Source organism: Megascapheus bottae, chromosome 28 (genome assembly GCF_031878675.1).
Source record: "Megascapheus bottae isolate mThoBot1 chromosome 28, mThoBot2.hap1, whole genome shotgun sequence".
Taxonomy (NCBI): Eukaryota; Metazoa; Chordata; class Mammalia; order Rodentia; family Geomyidae; genus Megascapheus; species Megascapheus bottae.
In genome coordinates, this window is record NC_143536.1 from 9,640,484 (window position 1) to 9,659,825 (window position 19,342).

General features: G+C 56.0%; 2 protein-coding genes across 2 annotated transcripts; one reads left to right on the top strand and one right to left on the bottom strand.

The window, feature by feature from the left end:
• Window positions 1–1,123: 1,123 nt before the first annotated feature.
• On the top strand, window positions 1,124–2,951 carry Tmem119 (transmembrane protein 119). Its single transcript, XM_090319995.1, has one exon. The coding sequence runs from the start codon at window positions 1,124–1,126 to the stop codon at window positions 1,943–1,945; it is 822 nt and encodes a 273-aa protein (XP_090176121.1). The 3' UTR covers window positions 1,946–2,951.
• Window positions 2,952–13,638: 10,687 nt separating this feature from the next.
• On the bottom strand, window positions 13,639–18,262 carry Iscu (iron-sulfur cluster assembly enzyme). Its single transcript, XM_090320332.1, has 5 exons — window positions 18,112–18,262; window positions 16,605–16,718; window positions 15,762–15,872; window positions 14,677–14,755; window positions 13,639–14,140 (listed from the first exon to the last, which is right to left on the bottom strand). The coding sequence occupies exons 1-5, from the start codon at window positions 18,226–18,228 to the stop codon at window positions 14,058–14,060; spliced, it is 504 nt and encodes a 167-aa protein (XP_090176458.1). The 5' UTR covers window positions 18,229–18,262; the 3' UTR covers window positions 13,639–14,057.
• Window positions 18,263–19,342: the final 1,080 nt, after the last annotated feature.

Sequence of the window (19,342 nt, forward strand, 5' to 3'; positions counted from 1 at the left end):
CTCCGGGGGTCCCCAGCTTAGGGGGGGCCTTGGCAGGGCAGAGCGGGGTGGCAGCTCGCATTTTGGCTTGGGCAGCAGGGGTCCTCTAAGGCCCTCTCCTCCTTGCTTGGGCCTCAGGGCCAGGTATGGTCAGCAATGGAGAAAACTGGCTCCCAAGCTTCCTGAAGGGCTCAGAGATCTGTAGAACCTTCTGGAAAAGGAGGAAGGGTTCAGGAAGTCTGAGCTCTCAGAAGGAGGCAGCGGAAGGATGGTCCCTGGAGTGAGGGACCCTCAGGGCGGGGACCCCTCAGTCCTTCAGGCATCCACACAGCACCTCCCTAAGCCAAACCACACCTCTCCCTCCATGCCACCCAAACCCCAGCTCTTTCTCCCAGCCTCAGTTTCCCCACATGGAGAATGGAGATGATGTAGGATCTCCTCATTAGGGCATTCTCGGGATACAGTGAGAAATCCGTGGTTAAAAAACAGAAACCAGAGGGGTATCACTACCTAACAGATATGACTGCAAGCCCTCTCTACATTATCCGGACAATTAAAAGCCAAAAACCAAACAAGAAACGAAACACCAGGGCCAGGAGCGTAGCTTAGCTTAGTGGCAGAGTGCTCATCTAGCATACATGAAGCTCTGGGTTCGATTCCGTGGTACCACATGCACAGAAAAAGTGGCAGTGGAGCTGTGGCTCAAGTGGTAGAGCGCTAGCCTTGAGAAAGCCCAAAGACAGAGCCCAGGCCCAGGGTTCAAGCCCAGGACTAGCAAAAATAAAATAACTAAAAAACCCAAAACCCCAACACCTCAGGACATGCTAAGCCATGAACATGTGCCTACGCATGCCTGATTCAGCCACGTCAGTCCAGAGGCAATGACTGAGCATCTACTGTATACCAGGCCGGATGCAAAGCCCCCAGCCTGAGGAGATACGATGGAGCCCCACTGTTCAGGACCTCAGACGGAGGTGGGGAGCAGGTCACTCCATCTGCATGAAGAAGTGGGGGCCCCTGTGCTGTGGGGGTTCAGCCCCAGAAGGGAAGAGTTCCTGGGAAACCTAGGGGGGGAGGCTGGCAGCTGCATTTCCAGGTGCTGACTTCTCCCTCCCCGGCCCCCCTGCAGGTTCTGGGGGTCACCATGGTCCCCGGCCCCCTCCTGGCGCTGCTGCTGTTGCTGCTCCTGAACGCGGCCCCTGCCGCCCCCCGCTCTGCACCCCTGCCCGCCGCCTTCCTGGAGGACCTGGGAGGCAGCGGTGAGGCCGATGGCCCCCTGGCCTCCACCCCGAGCCTCCCGCCACCCCGGACCCCGGCCCTCAGCGCCACGGCAACGCGGGGACCCCAGCCCACGCCCCGGGGTGGCCCGGCCCGGCCCCCCAGCCTCCTGGAGGGCCTGGTGGACTTCTTCCGCCAGTACGCAATGCTGATTGCCGTGGTGGGCTCGCTGGCCTTCCTGCTCATGTTCATCGTCTGCGCCGCCCTCATCACCCGCCAGAAGCACAAGGCCACGGCCTACTACCCATCCTCCTTCCCCAAGAAGAAATACGTGGACCAGAGCGACCGGGCCGGGGGCCCCCGAGCCTTCAGCGAGGTCCCCGACAGAGCTCCCGACAGCCGGCCCGAGGAGGGCCTCGATTCCTCCCTGCAGCTCCAGGCCGACATCCTGGCTGCCACCCAGAACCTCAAATCACCTGCCAGGGCTGCCCCTGCCAGCGGGGAGGGTGCCAGGCTGGTGAAGGGCAGTGCCCAGGGCAGCCAGGGGGAGGCCCCGGAAGCCCCGGCCCCTGGGAACTCCGGGGAGAAACCAGAGGTCCCAGAGGAGGTGGGCTCAGCTGAGGCAGCTGTGGCAGCCAGCCGGGGCCATGAGGATCCAGGAACCTCTTTCTCAGCCCAGGAAGCCCAGGGACCAGCAGGTCCCCCTGAAAACCCCTGTGCCTGCAGTACTGTCTCCCCCAGTGTCTAAGAGGCTCCAGAGCTGCTGGCCTTGACCGTGGGGACCTCCCCCCTGCCATACCCGGTGGTCACCTCCTTGTGCAAAACATCTCCAAGTCTGACCACTGCCTGACACCCCCCTTCCTTGCCTATCTTTGGGTCCCCATCCTCCGTCAGGCACTGCTGAACTCTGCTCCACCTCAGGAATCTCCCCAGATGCCAGCATCTTGGAATGTCCCTGAGGGTCCCAGATGCTCCCCCTCCACCCTCCCTGCCCCCGCAGTGCCCATGTGGGATGGGGTGTCCCCAGGAGAGCCCTCAGCTCCTGCCCGCCACAGGGCATGAGGGGCAGAGAAAGTGGACAGCTGGGAGCTTTGGCTTTCGGAACCCCAAGGGACCTGTTCCCTGTCTCCCCAGCCTGCAGCATCTTCCTGTGGCTCAGATTTATTGAGAAGGCTCTGGGAGGTGCCAGCAGATGCCATGATAAGGGGCTTCGTGAGGAGTTCCCAAACAGGGTTCCCTTCCCCCGGCCTCCCTTCCCTGGGCCTCCTTTCCCAGAGGGAAACAAGCTGTTAACAACAGAGGATCTGAGGAAATGCTACCTCCCTTTCCTTGACAGCTGCACCCTGAGAGATGCCCCCACTCGCTGAGAATCCCCCCACCCTCCTACAATCACCACCCTAAAGGCTTCTGTTGCTTTGGGTTCGGCTAACCCTTTCCTAAGTTCTTTTTCTTTAAAAAAAAAAATATATATATATATATATTTTTTACAGCTACAAAGTCAAATCTTGCAACTCCCACTTTAGAAAGCACTGTTCTTTATTTTTCCAAAGGTCCCTCTCCCTAGTTTTTAGCTGGTTCTGAGTTGGGGTGTAGGGCTCTTTCTTACCCCACTACAGCTACTGGGGTGGGTGCATGAATTGAACCTTTCTTATTGATTCTCCCCCACCTTGAGCAGGCTGGAAGCTGAGTGGGGAGCTGCATTAGCCCCCCACCATTCTGGTTTCTGGCCCCAGCCTGCAGGGCTGGGCGGGGGGGGGGGGTAGGGCATTTTCTTCCACTGACAACAACATGGCCTAAAGGCCACACCGCTCTTCGACAGGGAGCCTGGCCTCCGTCCTCTCTGCAGGTGTCTCTGAGGAACCCCCTCCCAGACCCCCCCAACCTCCACACAGTGTCCCAGGTGCTGAGATGCAGCACGCCAGCATAATAAATCTTAATTTGGCTTGCATTGCACTGGCTTTCTGGGACTGGGAACGAGTGAGTAAAAGGGGGAGAGACCCAGTGAGTGAACCCTAAAAGTGGAAGGGGCAGCTCTTCCCTGAGGAAACACTCAGACACACCACAGCCTCCTCTCCTGCTGTTATGGACCGTGGCTCTGGTGAGGGCAGTCTCCCAAGGACAGAGCAGTGGTGGCATCCCTGCGGCCTGGGCCTGCTCGGCCCACACCCTGGACTGGGCAGGCATTTGGGGTCGTGCTCCGCCTTTGTCTCCTTGCTCCTGGGACAGGCTCCTTCTTGCCTTTGATGGCAAGTTTGTGCCATGATCCCTCCCCTGTCCTGGGCCTTGTCCTGGGTCCTAGTCGGCCAGCTGGGATCCAGATGTGGGGCTGGAGCCTGTGTGAGGTCCCCAGGGTGGCGGGGAGGGTGGGGGCAGGGAGGCTGGCTGCTGCAGCCCTGGCCTTCAACAACCTCCCATCAGCCAGAGGGGGCCGGGATTGGGTTTCCTAACACAATGGCCTCTGTCTGCCTAGCAGTGGGGAGGGACCGGCCCTCCATTCTTGGCTCAGCCCAGCTCCTGTGGAAAACTTCAGGAAGAGTCCTAGAGGAATGCCAGCGTGCTGTGTGGCTCTGGCAAAGCCAGCCAAAGTCCCTGGGTATCTTGCCCCTTGCCTCTAAGCTCTCGTAGGGACCCAGGCACTGATGGGATGCAGTATGTCCTCACAACTCCCGCCTCCCACCTGTGACAAACCCGCACTAGAGCGCTGGGAGTGGGGGGTTCCCAGCGGGCAGTCCTGCTGGTCCTCAGGAGGCCATGGCCTGCGTCGCCTGAGGCTGGTGGGGAGTTGATGACCAAGGAGGTGGCATGAGCTGAGCTCCGGGATCTGAATCAACATTTTATCATCTCTGAGCTTTGCCAACTCCTGTTCCTTCTGCCTATGACACCCCTCCAGCCTCCTTTCTCCCAGTGCCAGAGTAACTTGCCCTCAGCCTCAGCATCTGCCCTAGATGTCTTGTCTTCTCCCCAGGGCTCCTTCCCCCATAGGCCCATTCGCCCCTTCCTTGTCCTCTGGACTTAGTGCCAGGCCTTGCTCCAAACACTGGACAATATGAACCTATTGCTGCCAACTCTCAGGGGTGAGTCTGTCATTTCTGTCCCAGAGGAGGAAACTGAGGTCAGGGAGTTGCTGCTGGGAACCTGGCCCTGGAATCTGTATTCTCTGATGGGCTCTAATTCTTTGAGGAATGGATGGACAGGTGGCTGGTTTGGTAGGCGGTTGGTCAGAGGGATAGGTAGATGGGTAGGTGGGTAGATGGGTGGATGGGTGGATAGATAGGTTGATGTGTGGGTGGATAGATGGGTGAGGGGGTGGGTGGATGGGTAGATGGATGGGTGGGTGGGTGGATAGGTGAATGAGTGGACAGATGGGTGGATAGGTGGGTAGGTAGGTGAATGGGTGGGTGAGTGGATAGGTGGGTGGGTGGATGGGCAGAGAGCTGGGTGGGTAGCTGGAAGGGTGGGTAGGTAGATGGATGGGTGGATGGGTGAGAAGGTGAATGAGTGAGTAGGTGAATGAGTGGATGGGTGGGTGAGTGGATGGATGGTTGGGTAGGTGAATGAGTGGGTAGGTGAATGAGTGGGTGGGTGGGTGAGTGGATGGATGGGTGGGTAGGTGAATGAGTGGGTCGGTGGGTAGGTGAATGAGTGGGTGGGTGGATGGGTGAATGATTGGATGGGTGAATGAGTGAGTGGGTGGATGAGCAGATGATTGGGTGGGTGGGTGGATGAGTGGGTGGGTAGGTAGGTGAATGAGTGGATGGGTGGATGAGTGGGTGGGTAGATGGGTGGGTGGGTAGGTGGGTGGGTGGATGGGCGTATGCATGAAGACAGTGGAGAGGGGACCTCAGGGCTCTGCTTCAGCGTTCCTCTGGCTGCTTAGAAATGGCTCAGGGATTTGGCGTTGGCTCCAGGGACGGGGAGGGTCCTTTGCAGCTGCTCCCATCCCCAGGGCTGCGCAGGGTTTACGGCAGCAGCTGCAGAGTGCAAAATAGCCCAGCTTGTAAATCTGTGTCTGCTGGGGCAGTGATGCCAGTGGCAGCTGCCATGTCCGCCATCCCCTGGGGGTGGCCCTGGTGGCTTCTTCCTTAGGGACCTGGGGAGCCAAACTCAACACAGGGGGCTAACGAGGCAGCAGAGAGGCCGGGGTTGCACGGGATTGCTGACTGGGGCCAGCACAGAGTGTGGGGAGATGGCAGGATGCTGGGGGATGCCCCAGAATGTGTTGAGGCTCAAGAGTGAGAACCCAGCAGGGGGGCACACGTGCAGGGCAGTGTGGCATGATGGGAAATTTCTGTGTCTAAACATTGGGTTGTCCTGGAGTCTTCAGAGTAATTCTTTAGTGCAAGGAAGAAGGTTCTGGAAATGCTGGGGAAGTCAGACTAGTGGCTATAACCAGGGGAGTCTAGGGTCCCCTGTGTGGGCTGAAAATTTGGATGAGGGGAGAAGAGAGACAGGCTCATGCCACCCTCCCCCATGGGGTCAGAGGTCACAGCCCAGCTGTTCCTCCTCTTCCCCCCCTCCCCCACCAGCAGGGGCACGGCTGTTGTCTGGAGCTGATGTGTGTGTGCGTGCGCGCATGTGCATGGTGAGTGGGGAGGCCCCTTGGGGACAGGCGCCAGGGCTGGGAGCTGGTTACTCAGTGGTGCTGAGAAGGGAGCACAAAGCTCCTCTCAAGGCTGGGTTCTTGGATGGATGGAGAGGAGGGTGGACCCCCTCTTACACACCTGTATAACGTGTATATACCAGGGGTTCTAGGCCACCCCTTTAAGCACTCCCTGCACCCCATCTTGCTGTGTACTTCTTTGGGTTCCAATGTGTCTTTTGTGTTTCTGTTACTTTCCGTTCTAGCTCTAGGGCTTGAGCTCGCGGCCTGGACGCTGTCCCTGAGCTTTTTTTCCCTTTTCAAGGTTGGTGCTCTACCACTTGAGCCACAGCTCCACTTTTGGCTTTCTTGCTGGATAATTGGAGATAAGAGTCTCACGGACCTTCCTGCTTGATCTGGTTTTGAACCAGGATCTTCAGCCTTCTGAGTAGCTGTCATGAGCCACCGGCATCTAGCTCCCATTGCTTCCGTCCATCAGCAGGGGAGCGAGCCAGGTGGCCGTTGGACCAAACACTTGCTTTGCACCAGATCCCAGGGACGCTGTGAGAGCTGAAGCCGACCACGAACCAAGGGTCACACAGCCAGGCAATGTCGGAGCTGAGCTCTCGGCTTCTAGCCATTTTTCTGCACCAGCAGCAGAAAAGGAATGAATGAACAAATGAATTAATGATACATCAGGGTAGGGGGGTCAAGGCCAAAATGGGGTCCATAGAGAAGCTACTGGCAGCTGGATCTCATGTGCTCTGTTGGGGCTGAAGGGCCCTAAAGAGGCTTTGACCACAATCTGCCTCCTCTCAGGTCCTTCCTGTCTACCCACAAACAGCAACCCCCCCCCCCCAGTGCCCTCCCACCACTGGCCCTGGCAAGAAGACCGCATGCTGAAGCCACGACGGGCCAGTACCTCGCATGAGCAGCAGCCGTTTACCTGGTCCTGACCAAGGGCGAGCTCTAAATGGCCGCCCTCGGTGGCAGTAAGTGATCAGGCTGTCTCTGTGGATGCCAGTGGTCTGGACCTGGCCCCTGATGCCACAGGTAGACCTGAGAGTCCCTGGGGTCCAGGCCTCGGTACAGGTGAAGATGGGGAGGAGAGGAATTGATCCTGGCGGAACGCTGGAGGATGGGCTTTGACCCAGGCTGCTTGATCTAGCTTAGATGGATAAAAGGAAGAACTTCCTGAGCATGCTGGAGATGAGAGAGGGATCAGATTTTTTTTTTCTAGTAGGCCTCTCTCCCTCCCCCCCCCACCTGTCTTTGAGGAGGGGGATTGAGACAGGGCCTCGATATGTAGTTGAGGCTGGCCTTGAATTCAAGATCCTTCCTTTTACCTTCATTTCACAATTGCTGGGACTACAGGTGTGTGCTACAACTCCTGTCTGGGGGGGCGGGGAGTCTTAAATGGGGAAGTGGGAGAGATGAGCTGTCTGGGATGTGTTGAAGAGGAAGAAGAGGTCAGGAAGGCTGTCTCCCCATTCCTTCCTGTGTAAGAACTGCATTTAGATTTAGGAGAAAACAGTCATCTCATCCCCGTCCGCCGTCCTCTCCAGATGTTAGCAACAATTCCCCTCGCAGGTCTTGGGCTTTGCCTGATGCCTGAAAGTCAGCCCAGGCTCAGGCTTCTGTCAGAGATGGAGCTGGGGGGGGGGGGGGAGAGGAGGAGGGTGGGAAGCCAACATGCTCAGCACGTCCCCTCCTTTATTTAACCTACATCAAGCAGGCTATGTTGAAGACCAGTTTTCTCATAGCCTGCTTGCACAGATTGAACTACTGGACTCACCATGTTAGCAATACTCACTTGCTTCTTGGTGGCACCTGGGTTTGAACTCACAGCCTTGCACATGATATTGCAGGTGCTTTACCACTTTAGCCACACCCCAGCCTTTTATTGTCATTATTATTTTTAATAAAGGCTCACCCTTAAGCCCAGGTTTGGCCTGTACTGTGAGCCGCCTATTTGTGCTTCTCTCGTAGCTGAGATGACAGGCATGAACCACTGTGCTTGGCTTACCGGTTGAGATGAAGTCTCATGGAGAAAGCTGGCCTTCAACCACCAGCATCTTGTTCTCCGCCTCTGGGGCGGTGAGCATTCTAGACATGAGCCGTGGCACACAGCCAGGCAATACTCTTAAATTCTTCCCATGACCTTGCCTAAGATAAGGACATTTCCCCCCTGGTCCAGATCTGGGTGCGCAGTGTGTGTGTTTGCACAGCCTGGAGTGGAGGACAAATGTCGCCTTCAGAGGCTCCTGTGGGATACCTGGCAAAGCTGTAAACGGCCTTGCCCTTTGACCCGGAAGCTCTTCTAGAGCCTGACTGCAGAAGGCCCTGGGGGGTGCTGGTGTGGTTGTGGTGTATATTCTAGGGTGCTGGTGGCTGGATCTACAGTTGCCCTGGTTGCTGACCACCTGCTCAGGTGCCATCTTAGGCCCCTGCAGCCCTGGACAGTGAGAGGGGGCCTGGCTCTGCTCAGGGAGGGGGCCCTGGTCACAGAGCTGGGGGCTGTGTCCCCACGAGTGTCCCTGTGTGTGTGGCTTTGGCTGGGCAGTCCTGGCCCAGGAGCCACAGATTTGCATTCCGGCCGGCATCCTTGCTTCCCTGTGGCGCCTCAGGTGAGGGCTTGGTGCTGCCATGGCCCCAGCTCTCTGGGGACACCAGTCCAGTCCCTTCTGGGGTCCCTCCAGTGTGAAGTATGGTGTCGGGACCAGTCTGTACTTGGCATGGTTTGAGCCTGGCATCCTTGGCACCGGCCTCAGACAGAGGCTTGTGGGTGCAGAGCTGTGTCCTTGGGGAATGAGAGGCCGCCCAGGGCGGGGGAGCATGGGGCACCCAGAGTTGCTGGAGTCCTTCGTTCAAGTCTCAGAGGGAGACATGGCACCCAGAGGTGTGCAGAAATCTCATGAGCTCTCCAGCCCAGCTCTCCGACACCTGATGGTTTCCTGGACGAGGACTAACGGCGAGGCTGGAGTGGTGGTGCCTGTCTCTCATCTCAGCACATGGCGGGCGGAAGCCAAGAGGACTCTATGTCTGGCCAGTCTGGGCCACACTGTACGCCCCGACTCAAAATACCAAGGCCAAGGGAGAGCCCTGTCCAGCAAACCCATGATGAAGAGAAAGAGAAGGAAAGATGGAAGCCCCTGCGGGGGCTGTCTCCTCTCTGCTTTCTGCTGTTCACCTGTCACGTTGTGGGAGGGTCTCAGTGCAATGGTGGGACCAGGTCTCCAGTACTAAGGGCCTGCAGTGCTGGGGGTGGGAGGGGATGGTGGATGTGGTGACGGTGAGGTGCTGCCAGTGGAAATGAGGGAGGAGGAGAGGGTGAGGGCGGAGGAGGAGGAGGAGATGATGGAAGAGGAGATGCTAGAGAAGACAGAGATGATGACCGAGGAAAAAAAGGAGATGATGGGGAGAGGTGATGGTGGTAATGGAGACAGGAGGCAGAGAGGGAGGTGAAGGTCATGGGGTCGGAGGTGAAGGTCAGATGTCTTTGATCCTGATGGAATGAGAATGCCATGCCATGGCAGTGAGGCCAGGAGGAAGATGTCTGCCCTCCACAATTCACGTCCTTTAGTGGGAAAAGCCGTTTCTTTCTAGTCTGACAGTGTGGAGATTTTTGTGTCATGGAGGCCAGTGACAATCACCTAGCTTTCCCTCTCCGTGGAATGCTGGATTTGAACCCCCTCATGCAGGGACCCGCTCCCTCTCCCTCACCCACTTAGGTGCCCACACGTCCAGGCAGAGCAGCCCAGCAGGCCAGGCTGGGCAGAGGCGGCCCTGGAGCTGCTGCGCCAGCCTTGGTGCTGTGTCAGCGCTTTTGCCAGCCTGCCTTCTGCTGCTGTTTCCGGTACCGGTCCCAGGGGGGACCCCGCTTCCCCCCACCCCTAGTTGTTGCAGACAGCCAGAGTCATTCTGAGGTTGGGTTGAAGTGCTGGTGGCGGGGGTCTCGGAGCCTTGCATTCCTCCCCAGGACAGGGGAGGGTGGAGGAATGTTTCTGGGGAGCTTTTGGGGTGAGGGAGAAGGACTAGACTGCTGGGATGAATCACAGTCTGGCCAGGCTGGTTATTGGCTGAAAGGAGAAGTTATCCAAGTCTACGGAATCTTTTTGTTTGAGCTGGATGGGAAAAGGACGCCTGGGATCCAGTTTCTCATTTTGCAGTCATGGAGAAGGGGCGTTAGGGACGAGTACTACTTTTCCCAGGACTCTGTGGATGGAGGTCACTGGGGAGGAGTGGGGGCTGGGCTGGGCAGGGGGGGCGTTGAGGGAAGCCCCTAGATCTTGTCATGTGCCATGGCTAGCCAGGCTGAGACTTTGTGGCACACCTCTGGAATGCTCTTTTCCTGAACAACACAGCTGTGAATGCAGCGTGCCCGTGAAGGCCTGTACCTCACCTTAGCATGGTGGCCAGGGCGCCCATCTGGGAGATGATACTCATGAGACACCCAACTGGAAGGGAGGAAGCCTTGTGAGTTCTGGGGAAGAGGGCTCTGGACAATGGGACCTGCAAGTGCCAAGGTCCTGTGGCAGAATGACTGGGTGAGTTTGAGGGAGGGACAACAGAGGCCAGGATAGGAGAGGGCCCAGTGAGACCAGAGGTGGGTAGGTTAGGTGGGTCGGGGTGCGGGTAGAGTGTGTTGAAGGGAAGCTGCTGCTTGGCGTAAGCCTGGGGTTGATCTGCCAGGGTCTCCCTGGCTCTGTGGTAAATGTTTCACACAGGCTGGGTACTTTCTCCACTTAGTCTTACAAACAGCTCCTCTTGGGCAGTGAGATGAAGAGAACAAATGAGAGCCCATGTATAGACCTGACCACTGCGTGGTGGCACAGACCACTCGCAGCCAGCCTCGCTCCCTGGGCCTCAGCTTAGCCAACTGGTAGACTGTCCTCTCTTGAAACCAGTGGAGAGCTTCGGGCCCTGGGGGTGGGAGAGGATCGGCACCCCTCTGATGGGCTGAGCGGTGCTGCCCCAGGGACCCTGCTGTTGTGGGAAAGCGAGCAGGGTTCTGGGCCCAGGGCCAGTGGGGTAGTGTGAGGCCACCCCCCACGCCCTTTGCCCTCAGCAGCAAGCCTAGTGGATGCCTGGGACTCTGCAGACTTAGGCATGGGTGAGAGCGCCAGCCTCAGCTCCTCCCTGGTTGCCCGGTCGACCAGGATGCACCTAACCTACCCACCTCTGGTCTCGCTGGGCCCCTCTCCTATCCTGCTGGCCTCTGTTGTCCCTCCCTCAAACTCACCCAACTCATTCTGCTGCAGGACATTGACACTTGCTGGTCTCATTGTCCAGAGCCCTCTTCCCCAGAACTCAGAGAGAGTGAGTGAGCGAGAGAGACAAACAGAGACAGACAGACAGACAGACAGAGACAGAGAGAGATGAAGTCCTAGCCCTAATAAGGGCTGGGCCAGAGACTACATGGCGACACAGGTAATGGCAAGCAGAGCAGTTCTTACCAAGTGGACCCAGACTCTTACCAGGCTCCACTGCTGCCCAGTCCCCTCTACCTTGTCCTGCTGCCACAATCCCCTTCCATGGGCTGGTGGGTTCTACAGAACTCATCATAGTAATCTCCATCTCAGGGGCAGCTTTGAGGGATTCAACTGTCACCATGGTGGTGGTAATGGTGTTAGGATGGTGATGATGGTGATGATGGTGGACTGGTGGTGGTGTTAAGATGGTGATGGTGATGATGGTGGTGGTGGTAGTTGACACTTAGCGGGCACATGCTTATTCTTGGCACTATGCTTTTTTCACTTCACAGGTTAATATTGCACTTAGTTCTCATAAAATTCCTATGACGTAGAAGTCAGCATTGATTTCAGAAGGGGAAACGGAGATTCAGAGAGGTTAAATAATATCTGGCATCATGGTAGAGCCGGAATTAGAACATGAGCTTCCAAGGTTTTCGCCAAAGTCCCTAATGTCCTTGATCTCTGCACAAAGGAGCTGTGTGGCAGAGGGCTGTGGAGATGGCCGGTGCGTCAGCTGGGCCTTGACTCAGTGGATGGAGGCTCCTGAGGCATCAGTGGCCCCAGGGCCAGGAGCCTCTGGAGTGAGGCCTGGTGGCTAGTATGACCAGGGTGGTTGGGTGACGGTGACAGTGTTTAAGACTGGATCTGGAGAATCGCTGTTCCCCATGGTGAGTCACAGAGCAAGTCTGCTTGTGAAGGGATGGGGACAGAAGTCACCCTGCGTCTCTGAGGTAGGTGTAACCAGCTTTTGGAGGCCTGACACTGTGATTACAATGCCATGCTCCGTGCGGGGGACACCCTTGACTGTTGCTCAGCGGCAGTGCAGGGACAGTGGTTTCAGAGGCACAGCACCCCTGCAGGAGGGCTGCAGGAGAGCCTGGGGCTCTGCCCCCACTCCTGAGAGCTAGGATTCCAGGGGTGAGCCGCAGATGCCGGGCTGACAGAAAACTAAGCATGGAGATAGTCTGAACCTGTTTCTTGTCTGTGCCACCCCCACCTCTGAGGAGGGTCAGATGGAAGGGCCCATGGCTGGGATGAGGAAGGGCTCCCGTCCCTCCTGACAAGTGTTCTGGGTGAGGCTGACTAGCATTCTGTGGCCAGAGAACGTGGTGTTTGTGCTCTGCCACGTGGAAGGGACAGAAGATGGGCTGGGTCACTTCATTTGGAATTTTGCCCACCTCAGTGGGCAGCTGTGAGATGGGAACTATAAATGTCAGGGCTGGCATAGCGCAGGGCTGGGGGCTCTACTGACTCAGCTCATTTGCTCAGACCTCCCATGGGAGGGTCCCTAGGGAGGAGCTAAGACCCCCTCCACCTTGGTGACCAGTGAAAGGTGCTCGAGTCCCTTGTGTGTCCCAAAGTGGACCTGCCTAGAAAGAAGCTAGTCTAATCTAAGTTAAAGAGAAAGTAGCCCTTTCCCTCAGCTGCCCTAGCACCAGGGTGTGGGAGGGGTGGGCAGGTCCTGGGCCACTGGAGAGAAGCCAATCCAACTTTCAGGGAACGTTAGGCAGGACAGAAATGTCCCCTTGTCAAATGACAAGGCTAAGTGGGGACTTGTGGTGCTGCCACATGCCGCGGGGAGATGGGCCCAGAACGGAGGGCGGGCCTTCGGATTACACGGGAGACACCACCTAGGGCCATTTGCCATGGGTCCACCCAAGCTTCTAATTTGAGGCTCTGAGCTGCCTTGGTCTGTGGTCCCACACGCTGGGGACAGCAGCCTTTGAAGTTCAGGGCTCTTCGACCAGAGCTCAGAACATGAAAGAAGAGTTATTTCTTAAACAAAGGAGGTATATTTTAGAAGCTTGTGCTTGAACAAAAAAGCTACTGCCAGAACACACAGACATACTTTTGAGGTTCACTACGGTAGCTTTTTCACTGGGAAGTGGCCCCCTTTAGTGAGGCTTGAATGTCAAAGGCTCTGGCAGGCAAGTTACCAGAACATATTCAGGCACTATATATGTACAAGGATCGCTTCCCCCCTGTGGCGGCTTGGCTCACCTGTGACTGCACCAAACCCAGGAGGCTCTGTGAAGGTGGGGCGCCACCATCACCCGCCCAGCCTGAAGGCGGAGGCCAGGGCCTGGACCTCTGCATTCAAAACCCATCCTCTAGGGTTCTTGACGTTCAGTCCCCAGATTTGTGGCGTCATCTCACCCAGTGTTTTGGAGATCTCACACACACTGGTAAAATGACAACAAAAACCTTCAGGGCTGTCAAAGGCGTAGCTGTGGAGTGTGCAGTGAGGCCTGCCTTTCACCACGGCTGTGGAAATCCTCACGGAAAGCCACGCAGGTCACCAGGGTCATGTTGGGGCAGCACCTGGGGTGAGTGAGGGATGCAAGAGATAGAAGCGGCCATCTTACATTACATCCTTTTATTATGTGTGTGTGTGTGTGTGTACATGTGTGTGTGTGTGCATATATATATATATGTATATTTATAAGCAGATCCGTTCTATGTACAATAAGTAGTCCTATCAAACAATCAAACAAAGGCTTTCTGCTGGTAATCGTCCCCCAAATAGATCGAGGTTAAATATTTATGCACTTTTCAAAACTTATGACTCCAGTACTTATTTCATTTCTAAACCCATACACAGCATTCAAAATATACACTAAGTGCATTAAGGCAATCTGAGTGGGCCGAAAGAAACCAGGGGGTTCAGAATAATCTTGCTAGTGTCAGTCACAATGTGAATGGCAGGTACTGTGTGCGTCTCAGCTTCTGGTGGGCATCTGGGGGAATGTGCGTCTAGAGGGGTGGGCAGGGGGTGTGGCTGCCTGCTAGGCCAAGCCCCACCAGGCTCATTTCTTCTCTGTCTCTCCTTTGTCTTCCTGTTTCAGTTTGTAATCAGCCAAGGCAGCTTTGATTGCATCTTCTGCGAGCACTGAAGGGAACAGAAGGAAAGCCAGGCTGGGCTTAGACACTAGGGGCGTGGCCTAGCAGACAGGCAGCCCAGCTGTAGGTGGCTTTGGGGACACAGGCTGGGCTGGGGTTCTGGCTAGCTCTGTAGCCTCTGGGGATATACTGTCTCTCCTCAACAACCGGATGACCCTGCTTTTCCTGCTGGGACAGGGAGAAGACCCCAAGCAGGGACAGAAGAATTGCCAGTGCTTGTCAGCTGTGGGGCTGTGGACTCATGTCCTCCATTTATCAGCTGTGTGATGGGGTGACTTACCCGAACACTCTCCCTCCACCCCTGAAGGGAGTCATAGGGCACCACCATCAAATCAGCCTAGCAAACCCCAAATCCTAGCAGGACTCTCAGTCCTTGGCTTGAGACCATGAGGGCTTTACCCTGCAGACGGCTACAAAGACTCCACGAACTGGGTATATGTATGCTACAAAGGCCACACACAACCTAAAGGACCCTGTGAGCTCTCTGACTGCTGGGGCCCTTCCTAGCAGTTCGGGGGCACTCACTGGAGCAGTGCAGCTTCACAGGGGGCAGGCAGAGCTCCTTGGCGATGTCTGTGTTTTTGATGGTCAAGGCTTCCTCCACCTGAGAGGGAAGGGGAAGAGATAGGGGAAGGGGAGCCCCTGGAGGAGGTTTTCTCTTGTGAGGGCAAGACTTAGCCGCTCAAGAAACTCCAGGAACATCAACAACTTAAAGAATGCCAGGGTTTCTTTTCTATTCTTTTTTGTCAGAGGGTCATGGTAAGGATCTTTTTCCTGTGTAATTGACAAAACACTGTCTAACCCCTTGAACAAATGAAAACGACCAATCAAAAGCCAGAGACACCTGACAAACTGGTCTGCAATCCCTGACATCAACATCTGGGGAAAAGAATGCTTAAAGGAGCCAGACGTGGTAGCTCATGCCTACAATCCTAGCTATTCAGGAGGTTGAGATATGAGGCTCTTGGTTCAAAGCCAGCCCAGGCACTAAAAAGTCCATGAGACTCATCTCCAATTAATCACTAGAAAACCGGAAGTGGCACTGTGGCTCAACGGGTGGGGTGGTAGTCTTGAGCTGAAGAGCTCAGGGACAGCACCCAGGCCCAGAGTTCAAGTCCCGACCAAACAAACAAAAGAATGTTTAAAGGGAAAAAACATAATCCATCTGACTAGGGAGAAATACATATGGATATTTTGAGCAATATTTTGAAGAAGTCATGGTTACTATTTTTCTTTTGTTAGATGCAGTGCTTGAACTTAGGACTTGGGCACCGTCCCTGAGCTCTTCAGCTCAAGGCTAGTGCTCTTCCACTTCGAGCCACAGCTCCACTTGTGTTTTTCTGGTGGTTAATTGGAGTTAAGAGTTTCAAAGACTTTCCTGCCTCAGCTGGCTTCGAATTGCGATCCTCAGATCTCAGCTTCCTGACTAGCTAGGATTACAGGCGGGAACGACAGCACCTGGCTCCATTTTTCTTCTTTGAGGTAGGATCTTACTTTGGAGCCCAGGCTGGCTTGACCTTTTAGGTTGATGTTTCTCTCACAAGACTCTCAGAGAGGCAGGGAGGCTGTCAAGAAGCCATTTAACCCCATCACCCTCATGAGCAACTTACTGTCTTCCCTTTCACCCATTCTGTGGCTAAGGAGCTGGAGGCAATTGCAGAACCACAGCCAAATGTTTTAAATCTGGCGTCCACAATCTTGCCGTTTTCATCCACTTGAATCTAGAAGAGAGACAAGCATTAAGCGGTAGTTCCTGGGGTGTCCCCTGGAAGCCAGGAGTCTGGCACTCATGTGGGCACAGCTCATCCACATGAACTCTGGGCTGACTGTTCACCCTAGAAATTATGCATTCAATTCCGTTCCTTTCTTCCAAAGAGCTCAGTGATGAGATGAAACCTAGAACCACACAGGCCAGATCAGCTAGAAACCCCTGGCAAGGATTGATTTGTGATCCAGCTGCTGTTTGGGTGAATTCTGAGGATATCGTTTCACAGCTGCTAGGCCAATCTGGGAGAGCCTGAACGTAAGGGCTCTGGTGAGTTTTCTTTTGGGCACCAATATACTTAAGAGTTCCTTCCTGCCCTATTTCTATTGACCAAGACAGGTGTGAAGACCTCTGGTGAGCTGCCCGCACACCACGAAACACACTGTGCGTATACAGTTCTGGCTTACACAAGTGCTCTTTTCTACCTTCAGTCACTTCCAGTGTGACAGCTGTCCTGTTTATCTTGTTCTGCTTGGAGTTTTCCTTTGAGGGGGAATTGTAACTGAGAACAAGTCAGCGTGGAGGGTAAAGCAGCAGGAGGGCGGGGCCTGAGTCCTGAGGCTCGTGTGTAACACTGACTCATTCCAACTCAGGGAACAGTTAGGAGCCGGAGTAAAAGGCTTTATGCGCAAGACCACTAGAGACCACCGTTACCACCACTGAAGCTGAACAGATGAACGGGATGCACCTGTAACTTCATGACGTCACCACATGCTGGAGCACCCACCAAGCCCGTGCCGACGTTTTTAGATGTCTTGTCGAGTGAGCCCACGTTTCTAGGATTTTCATAATGATCGACAACCTGAAACGGCAAGAGAACTCATGATCACTCCAGTGGCACTGGCTTCCTTGGGCTCAACATCCTGATCCTGGCAAGGCAGGGTGGCCTACACTCATGGCAGGGTACCATGGTGACCCCTAACTCTTTCTGTACTCCTCTCCAACTACTTCAGGGACTGGAGGTGCTTCTTGAAAGGCCCAAACAAAAGCTCAAACCGTCATGTCTCAGTTCAGAGCTTTCAACCAGAAACAACCCACAATCCCCAGATTTGTCTCCAACAACATCTGCCTCATTTCCAGATCAAGTCCATTCTCAGAAGAGAATGATTATCTAAAGACTCTCAGGAGTATGTCCCGCGGATGGAAGGGTTTCTTAGAAGCTTCCAGGTGACTGTTACGAAACAAGCAATTCTAGGAACGGAGTCTATGAAAAATAAAAACAGCGCCACAGCTGCTTTGCAGCGCTCCCTGGTGTTCAAACCTGGCAGTCCAAGGTCTTTCCGTGCTGCCAGGTCAACAACACACTCCAGACGGGATGAACACCATGAAAACAGGCATACATTAGGCTTTAATAACCCTGGGGCTTGCCCATCCGACCACAGACCCGCCTCCCTAGGCACTCACAACATGCTAACTGGAGGTTATTTACTTAAGCCAGTCCTGGGGCTTGGGCTTGGGGCTTGGGCCTGGGCTTGGCCACTGTCCCTGAATCACAGACACCATTTCCAACTTCTCTGTGTCTGTGGTACTGAGGAATCGAACCCAGGGCTTACATGATGCCAGGCAAACCTATTCTACCGCTAAGCCACATTTCCAGCCTTGTCGTTTTTACTTCTAGCCGATTGCTGTCATTTTTAGCTGTCGCCCCAGTGGAGGTCCCGTTTGGGACGCTGACGGCCCCAGAGGGCACGGGACCACAAACGTCGTTTCCGCCAACGACCACGAGGAAAATCCAGACTTTATGCTCGTCGTGTTTGCGTCTGAATCCTCTCAGGGGCTCTGCGCCGCTATAACTATCGTACTGCCACAAAACGTGTCTGTGTGTCCCGGGCACCACGCCTGAACTCTCGCAGGGTACACACAGCGGAACCCCGCTTCCCCAGGGGCGAACGGGCCGAGAGAGGGGCCGTGGCCCGGCTCACTCGGCCAGGGCCGCGGGGCGATGGCGGCGGCCCACGTCCCTGGACTCAGGGTGACAAGTGGAACGGGGCCGTCCGTCCTGAGTGGCCGGCAGGTTCCGAGTCAACACCACCAGCAGCAGGGGCCGTGGCGCTCGCCGTCCCCGTCGTCGGTCGCTGTTATCCGGGTACCGGGAGACAGGGGAGCCGACCGCCGCTCCCGGCCCCGGAGACCCGCCCGCAGTCTGGTCGCCTCGGCTGTTTCGGCGGCCCGTGCACCCCCTGGCCCGCCCGTACCTTCTTGTGATACAGCCGGGCCGGAGCTGACAGCTCTCGAGCTGGCAGGCGCGGACTGCGGAGCAGCAGCGCGGACGCGGCCCGCCTCAGACGGCCCGCTCCCGCTGCCGCCGCCATCTTGCCGGCTTGCACCTGCGTCAGCCTAGAGCGCCGTGGACGGGAGGGGTGGGCCGGCGCGCCTCTCTGACGTCACCAGAGCTCTGCGCCTGCGCAGTCTGGCTTGAGGGCCGCGTTTGCGTTCTGGCCTAGCGTTGGCCACGCCTCTCGCGGGGACGCAGAGCGGGAAAATCTTACGTCGCGGCAGAGTTTGTCCCGGGCGCCGGGCTCTGCCTCCGAGTTACCGGGCCTGGGTTCACGCCCGCCAGGCCTGGAACGCGCGGGAACGCGGCGCAGGGGCCGCCTGGGTCCCCCATTTTGCAGTGGTGGAAGCTGGAGTTCAGAGCGGTTTAGTAACTTCCTCAGGGGGTCTCAGCTTCGTCTGGTCTTGGGTGGACCTGGCTGCTGCTGCTGCTGGCTGCTGACCCCGGGGGAGGGAGGTCGGGCCGGTGAGACTCCAGCCTCCCTTCTGTGTGGACGCGAGGACAGTTCGGTGACCCATGGGGCAGATACGGCAGCTGGCGCTCCAGAAAGCAAACGGGCGCGACCTTGCTAATGAGGGAAGGAAGGCAGGTCCCGGACACCTGGATACTTTCCCACCTACGCTATGCTTTCCGTTTTATCCATGATTTGTTTGACATGCCCCGATTTTTAAAAATGTTTGCAATCATTTTTGAGTAGATAGCAAATCAATGACGATTTTTACGACACCAATAAGTTTTTAAAGCAATGCCCGTTTATTAAAATGTCTGGACAGCAGTAGCTTGAAAATATGGTCTTAGAAAGCCGGGAAAATGACACGCACTTAACATCTAGGTAGGCATTGCTGAGGAAGCCGATCGGGAAGCCGCTTTTTCGCCGGGACGGAGCATTCGATTCTTCCCGGAGGACCTGGGAGTTTGCTCGGGTTTTCGAAGCCTGGTTGCTGGGAAACAGAACCACGCACTTCGGGCCCAGCAGGCGTCCTGAGGTTTCTTTTCCAAGAATCACTTTGACCTTCCCACCATGGCGTAAGCCCCTCCCCCCATCCCTGCAGACATCACGTTCACTCCACGACTTCCGCTATGGCCTCCACTTCCGGTGCAAAGACCCAACTTCTGTCCGAGGCTGTGCCGGAACGGATTCGGTGTTCAGG

Coding starts and splice junctions, on each gene's coding strand:
- Iscu (XM_090320332.1), bottom strand. CDS start 18,228: ATGGCGGCGGCAGCGGGAGCGGGCCGTCTGAGGCGGGCCGCGTCCGCG. Junction 15,873..16,604: donor GTGACGTCATGAAGTTACAG/GTGCATCCCGTT, acceptor TCTCTCTTCTAG/ATTCAAGTGGATGAAAACGG. Junction 14,141..14,676: donor TGTGAAGCTGCACTGCTCCA/GTGAGTGCCCCC, acceptor TGTTCCCTTCAG/TGCTCGCAGAAGATGCAATC.
- Tmem119 (XM_090319995.1), top strand. CDS start 1,124: ATGGTCCCCGGCCCCCTCCTGGCGCTGCTGCTGTTGCTGCTCCTGAAC.